We start from the raw sequence: 11,662 nt of genomic DNA on the forward strand, positions 1-11,662 counted from the left end.
CATACAGAAAGTCTCTGGGAATACATATGATCAACGCTGCTAAATTATGCATCTCAGCCCACTGGAGATCCCCCTGTATCCCAACTTTGTCAGAATGGTTCTCCCGTGTGAACAAGGTGGCTGAAATGGAGGAACTAATCCATATTGCAAAGGACTCGCCCTCAAAATATTCCCGAACGTGGGCATGCTGGACCCATTTCTGCACTACAGAGAGATATACCTCCATTATGAAACCAAACCATCCCGAAACCCCTCACAATGACTGACTGCCTGGAATAAGCCAAACGATGCCGTCAAGATATGCACTTTCTCATTAAAATTCACCATTTCGCTCACTCCCGCTCTAACGCAGACCCTGGGGGGAACTCCCCTTTAGACAGGGATCCGCCTACAAACACACATATGCTCTTGAGACCCGGTGGAGACTGGGGTGGGGATATCCCAACTCCCTCCCCCCCTACCTATGTCCCTCACCCTACCCCTCTATCCCACTCACTTCTTTGTCTATTCCCCTTTCTACACCCCGACCCCAATTGATCAGACAACGTCAACCATCTACTTACCCCCATGACTACCCGAACTTTGGTGCATAAAGCGCCATCTAATCCTCACACTTTAAAAACTGACGAGACCGACTCCCTATTCAGACATGCTCCACATTGCAAGCCCGACACTCTCACACGTGCTCAGGAACGAACAAACGGACTTATAGCTAACCACACACGGCCACCTCTTCAACCAGCCCCTAATTTTTGAAACCGTACGCAAGGTGTTACCCCTATCTAAGATGGTTCCTGATCTCAGATGATGTGGTAAACCTCAAGTTCGAGGCTGTTTTACTATCTCATACGTCTGTTTGATTTACTGTTGAACTTATATCTGACTCATTACACCCCAGAGAAATAAGTCATGTCAAAAAAGATCTATGTTGTCTATTCACCTAAATGTTTGTAAAAACTGTGTAACAAAATTTTGTTCACAATAAAAACTTTTATGGAAAAAAAAAAAAAGAAAAAAATTGGGCTAACTTTACTGTTGTCTTATTTTTTTTATTCAAAAATTTGTATTTTTTTCCAAAACAATTACGTTTGTAAGACCGATGCACAAATACGTTGTGACAAAGTATTGCAACAATCTCCATTTTATTCTCTAGGGTGTCTGAAAAAAATATTTAATGTTTGGGGGTTCTAAGTAAGTTTCTAGCAAAAAAAAGATTTTAACTTGTCAACAACAAGTGTGAAAAATAGGCTTGGTCCTTAAGTGGCTAAAAGTATTTCCTGAAAGTTGTTTAACAAAAAATTCTCTTTGTCTAGATCCCGAGATCGCAGTGTTCTGAGGACTGTTTAGCTGGAAACAGAGAAGTGCCGAGCTCAGATGTACATGAATGTTGTCATGGTTGTGTCCCATGCTCAGAAGGAGAGATGTCCAATAAAACAGGTGGATTTTACTACTTTCTAAGCAATGCAAGGAAACCCATAGCACCCCTCACATTTTTGTAAATATTTTCTTCTATCTTTTCATGTGACAACACTGAAGAAATGACACTTGTCTACAATGTAAAGTAGTGAGTGTACAGCTTGTATAACAGTGTAAATTTGCTGTCCCCTCAAAATAACTCAACACACAGCCATTAATGTCTAAACCGCTGGCAATAAAAGTGAGTACACCCCTAAGTGAAAATGTCCAAATTGGGCCCTATTAGCCATTTTCCCTCCCCAGTGTCCTGTGACTCGTTAGTGTTACAAGGTCCCACTAAGTGTGAATGAGGAGCAGGTGTGTTAAAGCTGGATTCCAGCCAGGAATTTTTTTTTTAAAAGTCAGCAGCTACAAACACTGTAGCTGCTGACTTTCAACAAGTACACTTACCTTTCCTGGGTGCCTGCGATGTTGGCTGCCCGAGGCCGACCTGTCCCTCGGCTCTCGGGTCCTGGCACCGCCATCCTAACTAAGGGAAACAGGCAGTGGAGCCTTGCGGCTTCACTGCCAGTTTCCTACTGCGCGCGCAGGAGCGGCGCGGCGCTCTGTGAATGGCCACGTGGTTTTTTGGGAACACACACAGTTCCCAGAAGGCAACGGGGCTGCTCACCGAGGAGCAGGACACGATGCGGAATAGGAAGAGGCAGATTAGGAAGACTGTATAGCAACAAGGGTTGAGGTAAGTTTAAAAAAGTTTTATTTTTCAAATGTTTTTTTTTATTTTTTTAAAGATTTTTCATGCTATTTTTTATTTTAGGGTGGCCCTCCACTTTAAATTTGGTGTTACTGCTCTCACTCTCTCATACTGGTCACTGGAAATTCAAAATGGCACCTCAAGAACTTTCTGCGGATCTGAAAAAAAAGACTTGTTGCTCTACATAAAGATGGCCTAGGCTATAAGAAGATTGCCAAGACCCAAAAACTGAGCTGTAGCATGGTGGCCAAGACTAGGGATGAGCCGAACACCCCCCTGTTCGGTTCGCACCAGAACATGCGAACAGGAAAAAAGTTCGTTCGAACACGCGAACACCGTTAAAGTCTATGGGACACGAGCATGAATACTCAAAAGTGCTAATTTTAAAGGCTTATATGCAAGTTATTGTCATAAAAAGTGTTTGGGGACCTGGGTCCTGCCCCAGGGGACATGGATCAATGCAAAAAAAAGTTTTAAAAACGGCCGTTTTTTCAGGAGCAGTGATTTTAATAATGCTTAAAGTCAAACAATAAAAGTGTAATATCCCTTTAAATTTCATAGCTGGGGGGTGTCTATAGTATGCCTGTAAAGGGGCGCATGTTTCCCGTGTTTAGAACAGTCTGACAGCAAAATGACATTTCGAAGGAAAAAACCCATTTAAAACTACTTGCGGCTATTGCATTGCCGACAATACACATAGAAGTTCATTGATAAAAACGGCATGGAAATTCCCCACAGGGGAACCCCGAACCAAAAAAAAAAAAAAAAAAATGACGTGGGAGCCCCCCTAAATTCCATACCAGGCCCTTCAGGTCTGGTATGGATATTAAGGGGAAGCCCGGCCAAAATTTAAAAAAAAATGACGTGGGGTTCCCCCTAATATCCATACCAGACCCCTATCCGAGCACGCAACCTGGCAGGAAAAGAGGGGGGGACAAGAGTGCCCCTCCGATCCTGAACCGTACCAGGCCACATGCTCTCAACATTGGGAGGGTGCTTTGGGGTAGCCCCCCAAAACACCTTGTTTCCATGTTGATGAGGACAAGGGCCTCATCCCCACAACCCTGGCCGGTGGTTGTGGGGGTCTGCGGGCAGGGGTCTTATCAGAATCTGGAAGCTCCCTTTAACAAGGAGACCCCCAGATCCCGGCCCATACTTACCCCTACCATTTCACTAAAAAACTGTCAAAAATGTTAAAAATGACAAGAGACAGTTTTTGACAATTCCTTTATTTAAATGCTTCTTCTTTCTTCTATCTTCCTTCATCTTCTTCTTCTGGTTCTTCTGGCTCTTCTGGTTCTTTCTCCGGCGTTCTCGTCCAGCATCTCTCCTGCGGCGTCTTCTATCTTCTTCTCCTCGGGCCGCTCCGCATCCATGGCGTGGGGGGAGGCTCCCACTCTTCTCTTCTTCTCTTCTTCATTTTCTTCTCCGGGCCGCTCCGCACCCATGCTGGCTTGGAGGGAGGCTCCCGCTGTGTGACGGCGTCTCCTCATCTGACAGTTCTTAAATAATGGGGGGGCGGGCCACCCGGTGACGCCACCCCCCTCTGACGCACGGTGACTTGACGGGACTTCCCTGTGACGTCACGGGGAATGCCACAGGGAAGTCCCCTCATGTCCCGTGCGTCAGAGGGGGGCGGGTCACCGGGTGGCCCCACCTCCGTTATTTAAGAACCGTCAGACGAGGAGATGCCGTCACACAGCGGGAGCCTCCCTCCATGCCAGCATGGATGCGGAGCGGCCCGGAGAAGAAGATGAAGAAGAGAAGAAGATGAAGAAGAGAAGAAGATAAAGAAGAGAAGAAGATGAAGAGAAGAGCGGGAGCCTCCCCCCATGCCATGGGTGCTGAGCGGCCTGAGGAGAAGAAGATAGAAGACGCCGTAGAGGAGATGCTGGACGAGAACGCCAGAGGAAGAACCAGAAGAGCCAGAAGAACCAGAAGATGAAGGAAGATAGAAGAAAGAAGAAGCATTTAAATAAAGGAATTGTCAAAAACTGTCTCTTGTCATTTTTAACATTTTTGACAGTTTTTTAGTGAAATGGTAGGGGTAAGTACCCCCTTACCATTTCACACGGGGGGGGCCGGGATCTGGGGGTCCCCTTGTTAAAGGGGGCTTCCAGATTCCGATAAGCCCCCCACCCGCAGACACCCACAACCACCGGCCAGGGTTGTGGGGATGAGGCCCTTGTCCTCATCAACATGGGGACAAAGCACCCTCCCAATGTTGAGGGCATGTAGCCTGGTACGGTTCAGGAGGGAGGGGGGGTGCACTCTCATCCCCCCTCTTTTCCTGCGGCCTGCCAGGCTGCATGCTCGGATAAGGGTCTGGTATGAATTTTGGGGGGACCCGACGCCGTTTTTTTTTTATGGCGCGGGGTTCCCCTTAAAATCCATACCAGACCTGAAGGGTCTGGTATGGAATTTAGGGGGAACCCCACGTCATTTTTTTTTAAATTTTGGCCGGGGTTCCCCTTAATATCCATACCAGACCTGAAGGGCCTGGTATGGAATTTAGGGGGACTCCCACGTCATTTTTTTTTTTAAATTTTGGTTCGGGGTTCCCCTGTGGGGAATTCCCATGCCGTTTTTATCAATGAACTTCTATGTGTATTGTTGGCAATGCAATAGCCGCGAGTAGTTTTAAATGGGATTTTTCCTTTGAAATGTCATTTTGCTGTCAGACTCTTCTAAACACAGGAAACATGCGCCCCTTTACAGGCATACTATAGACACCCCCCAGGTACGAAATTTAAAGGGATATTACACTTTTATTGTTTGACTTTAAGCATTATTAAAATCACTGCTCCTGAAAAAACGGCCGTTTTTAAAACTTTTTTTTGCATTGATCCATGTCCCCTGGGGCAGGACCCAGGTCCCCAAACACTTTTTATGACAATAACTTGCATATAAGCCTTTAAAATTAGCACTTTTGATTTCTCCCATAGACTTTTAAAGGGTGTTCCGCAGCATTCAAATTTGCCGCAAACACCCCAAATTGTTCGCTGTTCGGCGAACTTGCGAACAGCCAATGTTCGAGTCGAACATGAGTTCGACTCAAACTCGAAGCTCATCCCTAGCCAAGACCTTACAGCGGTTTAACAGAACAGGTTCCTCTCAGAACAGGTCTCACCATGGTTGACCAAAGTAGTTGAGTGCACCTGCTCAGCGTCTTTTTCAGAGGTTGTCTTTGGGAAATAGATGTATGAGTGCTGCCAGCATTGCTGCAGTGGTTGAAGGGGTGGGGGATCAGCCAGTCAGTGCTCAGACCATACACCGCACACTGCATCAAATTGGTCTGCATGGCTGTCATCCCAGAAGGAAGCCTCTTCTAAAGATGCTGCACTAGAAAGCCCGCAAACAGTTTGCTGAAGACAAGCAGACTAAGAACATGGATTACTGGAACCATGTCCTATGGTCTGATGAGACCAAGATAAACTTATTTGGTTCAGATGGTGTCAAATGTGTGTGTGGCGGCAACCAGGTGAGGAGTACAAAGACAAGTGTGTCTTGCCTACAGTTAAGCATGGTGGTGAGAGTATCATGGTCTGGGGCTGCATGAGTGCTGCCGGCACTGGGGAGCTACAGTTCATTGAGGGAACCATGAATGCCAACATGTACTGTGACCTACTGAAGCAGAGCATGATCCCCTCCCTTCAGAGACTGGCCCGCAGGGCAGTATTCCAACATGATAACGACCCAAAACACACCTCCAAGATGACCACTACCTTGCTAAAGAAGCTGAGGGTAAAGGTGATGGACTGGTCAAGCATGTCTCCAGACCTAAACCCTATTGAGCATCCTTGGAGCATCCTCAAATGCAAGGTGGAGGAGCGCAAGGTCTCTAACATCCACCAGCTCCGTATTGTCATCATGGAGGAGTGGAAGAGGACTCCAGTGACAACCTGTGAAGCTCTGGTGAACTCCATGCCCAAGAGGGTTAAGGCAGTGCTGGAAAATAATGGTGGCCACACAAAATAGTGACACTTTGGGCCCAATTTGGACATTTTCACTTAGGGGTGTACTCACTTTTGTTGCCAGTGGTTTAGACATTAATGGCTGTGTGTTGCATTATTTTGAGAGGACAGCAAATTTACACTGTTATACAAGCTGTACACTCACTAATTTACATTGTAGCAAAATGTCATTTCTTCAGTGTTGTCACATAAAAAGATAGAATAAAATATTTACAAAAGTGTGAGAGGTGTACTCACTTTTGTGAGATCCAGTACAGTAAACAAAAACAGTGGCTAGGTACACAGCTCGCCCCATGATTGTTCTAGATATTTAACCCCTTCCCAGCCAGTGTCATTAGTACACTGACCGTGCATATTTTTTTAGCACTGATCACTGTATTGGTGTTACTGGTTCCCGCAAAGTGTCAAAAGTATCAGTTAGTGTCCGATTGCTCACCACACTATCACAGTCCAGATATATGTCGCTGATCATCACTAGTATAAAAAAGAATAAATAAATAAAAATTCCTTAAATATATACCGTAGTTTGTAGATGATACAAAGTTTTCGTAAACCAATCACTATACGCTTATTGGGAATTTTTTTTTTATCAAAAACATGTAGCAGAATACATATTGGCCTAAATTTACGAAGAAATTATATTTTTACATTTTTTTTAATTGGATATGTTTTAAAGCAGAAAGTAAAAAATATTGTTTTCTTTTTTTAGTCAAAATTGTCGGTATTTTTTGTTTATAGCGCAAAAAATAAAAACGCAGAGGCGATCAAATACCACCAAAAGAAAGATCTATTTGTGGGAAACAAAGAACATACATTTCATTTGGATACAGCGTTGCATGACCGCGCAACTGTCAGTTAAAATAAAACAGTGCCGTATTGCAAAAAATGGCCTGGTCATGAAGGGTGGTAAATCTTACAGAGGCCAATTGGTAATATTTATATTACGTTGGCTTTTTCCATATGAAAACATTATGTGGACTTCTATAGTTTATGTCCAAAATACTTTTTATTCTATGTAAATTAAAAACTAAAATCAAACATGTTCTAAAATTCCACAATTGTTTTATTTTTCAGGAAGTGACAACTGCATGAGGTGTCTGGACCACGAATGGCCAAATGAGAACAAAACTGAATGTAATCCCAAGCTGATAGAGTTTTTGTCTTATACTGATAATCTATCTTTATTTTTCATGGTTATCTCTTTATTCCTTTGCATTTTAACTTTTTTGACAATGACTGTATTTATTTCATATGGAGATACCCCCATTGTCAGAGCCAATAACAAGAGCCTCAGCTTTGTCCTCCTGGTCTCCATCATGTTGGGTTTCCTCTGTGTGTTCTTGTTCCTGGGTCGTCCCATGGATACAACCTGCTGGCTACGCCAAACATCTTTTGGATTTCTTTTTACCGTAGCGGTCTCCTCTGTGTTGAGCAAGACTGTGATGGTTTGGCTTGCTTTCAAAGCCACCAAACCGGGCAGTGTGTGGAAAAAATGGGTTGGAGTAAAGCTGCCCAATTCTGTTGTCTTCATCTGCTCATCATTGCAAGTTTTAATCTGCATTGCATGGTTGTCGATCTCTCCCCCGTTCCAGGAGTTGGACAAAAGATCATATCAAACAAAGATCATCGTTCAGTGTAATGAAGGGTCAGTTATCGGGTTCTACTCTGTCCTGGGTTATATGGGGATCCTGGCTGCCTTCAGTTTTATTACAGCGTTTATAGCAAGGACATTACCGGACAGTTTTAATGAAGCCAAATACATCACCTTCAGCATGCTGGTGTTCTGCAGTGTCTGGATTGCCATGATCCCGGCCTATCTGAGCACCAAAGGGAAATATATGGTGGCTGTGGAGATTTTTGCCATCCTGACCTCAAATGCTGGACTTCTAGTTTGTATCTTTTTTCCAAAATGTTACAAAATTCTTTGTCAGCCCAACTTAAATTCAAGGAAGCATTTGCTTGATAACAGATGCAAATAACTTTTTTAGGCTGGGTTCACACTATTACGAATTGGTTTCAGGCTTCCCTGCATCCAATTCGCATGTCAAGAGATTGTGACCGGCTCTCTAGGGAGCTGCTCGGGTGTGAATTGCTCAGGAGTTCTGTGTGTCTTCTGGTCCATTTCAGGTCCGAATTCAACCAAAAATCGCATCTGAAGTGGTGAACAGGGACGCATCAAATCCCTGCTGTGAGCCACCCTGTGCGGCAGTTTGAGCCCAGCTTTACAGTGATATTAAAGAGTTGTACCTTCATATTAAACTTAATGTGGGGCTTCCAGAAGAATCGAATGTCTGCTTTACTGATGGTCCTCCAAACCCTAATCACATTTTAGCTAAAATCACTTGCCTTGGCAGCTGGGTTTTTTTTTTCGGGGAGGCGGCAGACAACCACTGTCGGTCAGATCACCTGCACCCCCGGGGGGGATCTTGCGGTCAGGCGGTCATCCAGCCCCACACTTACCCCACCTAGGTTGCGGACGGGCTGCGCTCCTATGGGCATTGGGCAGCGGGCGGTAGGTGGCGGCTTCTATCGTGTCCCCTCCTCCTCTGCATCATGGCGGCTTCAGCCGTGCATCTCCTCCCTCCTCCTTCTAGGCGTCCAATAGGATCACCTGTCCTTTCAGCCAATAAAGTGACGGCTCTCAGGTCTCGCTTCCCGATTGGCCGAGAGGAGGATCAGTGTGGCAATAGTGAATAATTATTTGCTATCATCACACAACTAGGTGGGCTCGGGCACAGTGCTCTACGCCCCAAGCCCAACCTTTTTTTGGAGCCTATTAAAGGCTCTGGCTCTAATCACGTGCTTCAAAACCCCCCTTCCCATTGGAATCCATGTGTCCGGCACCCTGCATGTAGATTAGGGGCCGGGCGCATGGATGGGGGGTGGCACCCGTGCACCCCTAATGTGCAGGCCGCGACTGATCACTTGTCAAAAACAAATTACATTTTTCTAGCAAATAAGTTTGGGGTCTGTCAGTAAAGGTGACCTTTTTTTTTTCATGAAGTTTGACTTTAAGGCTTGAACACAATGAATGATGCGCCAAGTAGAATATTTTGCTTTTGCAATGTTGCACCACAGGCATGCATACCATTTGTAGTGCTTGTTTTAACTTTTTATGTTAATAAACTTGTTCACAGTTAAAAGATGTAAAACAGATATCTTCACTGATTTTCTTGTTCAGTATTTGTATTGAAGTATTTGCATACAAAGTTGGTAAATATGTAACATGGAGGAAAAATAATTCTTGCCACCATGCACAGATGACCAGTAGGCAAGAATTACAGCTTATAACAGATATTGGTACATTGACTATTAAAATAGAGAAAACATTTTAGAAATAATTTGAATCAAGACATTATTCCCATGTTCTATGCAATGCATCAGCAGAATCATGCGGGTGAAACAAGATGCTTTCCCTGGAAAGGCCCAGAGTTAGCAGTAGAACCATGAAAAACCAGGAGATGGGAGGGAGGCAAGAAATACAAAGAAGAGTAAAGAAGTAGTAGATAGATTCAGTCAAAAAAAGCAATGGTAGTTGGAGAGCTATGGCTGATGAGAGGACACCTCTATTGGGGGGGTATGGCATGTATATCACAATAGAAATAGGTAAAAAATTGCGCTATACAAATCAAATTAAATTAATGTTCATATGTGTACCAAACAAATGATACATGTTAAAAATAGTCCAGATTAACGTGAGAAAAGTGAATAGTTCCATATCCGTTTCCATCACCAAATAGCCCAGTGAATCCACCACCAACTATGGAAAGGCTTACCAGCTACATGGGAACCCCTTGTCACAGGGGGTCAGTGAACACCTGCAGCCTAAACCCAGCCAGGACCTTTCTCCACACTTTAGGATCACTCCACACTCTGGATGGTATCAAATGGAAATGTATAGAGGGTTGCTAACGAAAAAGAAACCAAAATGGCTCCACATAGTGTAAATTATCCTTTAGGTTTATTAGGGATCTCACTCACAGCAATACACAATAAGCTGACATTTAAAAGCCTTATGTTTAGTGTGTCGGCCAGCACACATCTAAACAAACCCGATTGTTGGGACACGAGAAGAGAGATGGTGACGTCAGCACATCGCTTTGCCCACAATCAGACAGATCAATCCAGATACAGGGTAGGGGGAGAAGGGAAAGTCCATATACTCTAAAAGTCCGTATGTCCTGGGGGCGCATGGGCTCTGCCCCCCCATACATACGTCCGGCCCCCTTATCTACATGCAGGACGCCGGACGTATGGATTCCAGGGGGGGTTTGAAGCACGTGATTAGAGCCAGAGGCAGGGAACACCATCAGGACTTCTAGGAGCATAAATTACACATCTAATTAAATTCCTACCTATCACACTTTTGAAGGTCCTGGAGCACCAGATCAGTGGAATTACCCACAAAATGACCCCATTTTGGAAAGACAACACCCCAACATATGAGGCATGGGCTGCAGATAGTTACTTGGGTACTCTGATGGGCTACAGATAGGTACTCGGATATTCTGATGGGCTGCAGATAGGTACTTGGGTACTCTGATGGGCTGCAGATAGGTTCTCGGGTACTCTGATGGATTTGAGACAGGTACTTGGGTACTCTGATGGGCTGCAGATAGGTAATCCGGCAGTGAGGACCCCCCACACCAATTTTTCCACATTTTTTAAAAATCTATATTTTTTTTTTTACAATTTTTTTTAATTCAGCTGTGGGTACCCACTGAAAGCTGAATTTAAAAAAAAATTGTAAAAAAAATGTAAATTTTAAAAAAATGGGGAAAAAATGGTGTGGGGGAACCCTTTGAGTCTGGTATGAATTTTAACCACTTCCTGCAGCCCACCAGAGTACCCAAGTACTGTGTGCTCAGTGGGCGAACATCCCGCTAAGTGCCCAGAAAGTTTTGGTTTTAGGCAAGTACCTGAATGGGCAATGTTCAGGCCAAACTTATGCTCGGCCAAAACTGTTCGCCCATCCCAAGTGGTGCCTGAACACTGTAATCCCTCACAGTTACTCTTGCTGGGCACAGGAACGGGCCTTTTGTTAAAAACTAGAAAACATTTTAAATTACGTACACCAGTCAAACAGGTGCAGAAAAATTGGGCCTTGGGTGTTGGTGGTACCTCAACACTGTAACCCCTCACAGTTACTCTTGCTGGGCACAGGAATTGACCCTGCTGTTAAAAATTTGAAAATAAATTTGAAATTACATGCACCTATCGAACAGGTGCAGAAAAATTGGGCCTTGGGTGTTGGTGGTGCCTGAACACTGTAACCCCTCACAGTTACTCTTGCTGGGCACAGGAACTGACCCTGCTGTTAAAAATTTGAAAATAAATTTGAAATTACATGCACCTATCGAACAGGTGCAGAAAAATTGGGCCTTGGGTGTTGGTGGTGCCTGAACACTGTAACCCCTCACGGTTACTCTTGCTGGGCACAGGAATGGGCCTTGCTGTTAAAAATGTGACAAAAAAATTTGATTGGGCCTTGGGTGTTGGTGGTGCCTTAAAACTGTAA

General features: G+C 44.5%; 1 protein-coding gene across 1 annotated transcript in view; it reads left to right on the plus strand.

The window, feature by feature from the left end:
* Positions 1-8,123, plus strand: part of LOC141112901 (vomeronasal type-2 receptor 26-like) — a 28,781-nt gene extending 20,658 nt beyond the window's left edge. Inside the window, exons 3-4 of the mRNA XM_073606005.1 lie at positions 1,314-1,437; positions 7,219-8,123. Of these exons, the coding sequence (XP_073462106.1) occupies positions 1,314-1,437; positions 7,219-8,123 (1,029 nt within the window). The remainder of the gene's footprint in view (positions 1-1,313; positions 1,438-7,218) is intronic.
* Positions 8,124-11,662: the final 3,539 nt, after the last annotated feature.

This window comes from Aquarana catesbeiana, linkage group LG11 (assembly GCF_042186555.1).
Source record: "Aquarana catesbeiana isolate 2022-GZ linkage group LG11, ASM4218655v1, whole genome shotgun sequence".
Lineage (NCBI taxonomy): Eukaryota > Metazoa > Chordata > Amphibia > Anura > Ranidae > Aquarana > Aquarana catesbeiana.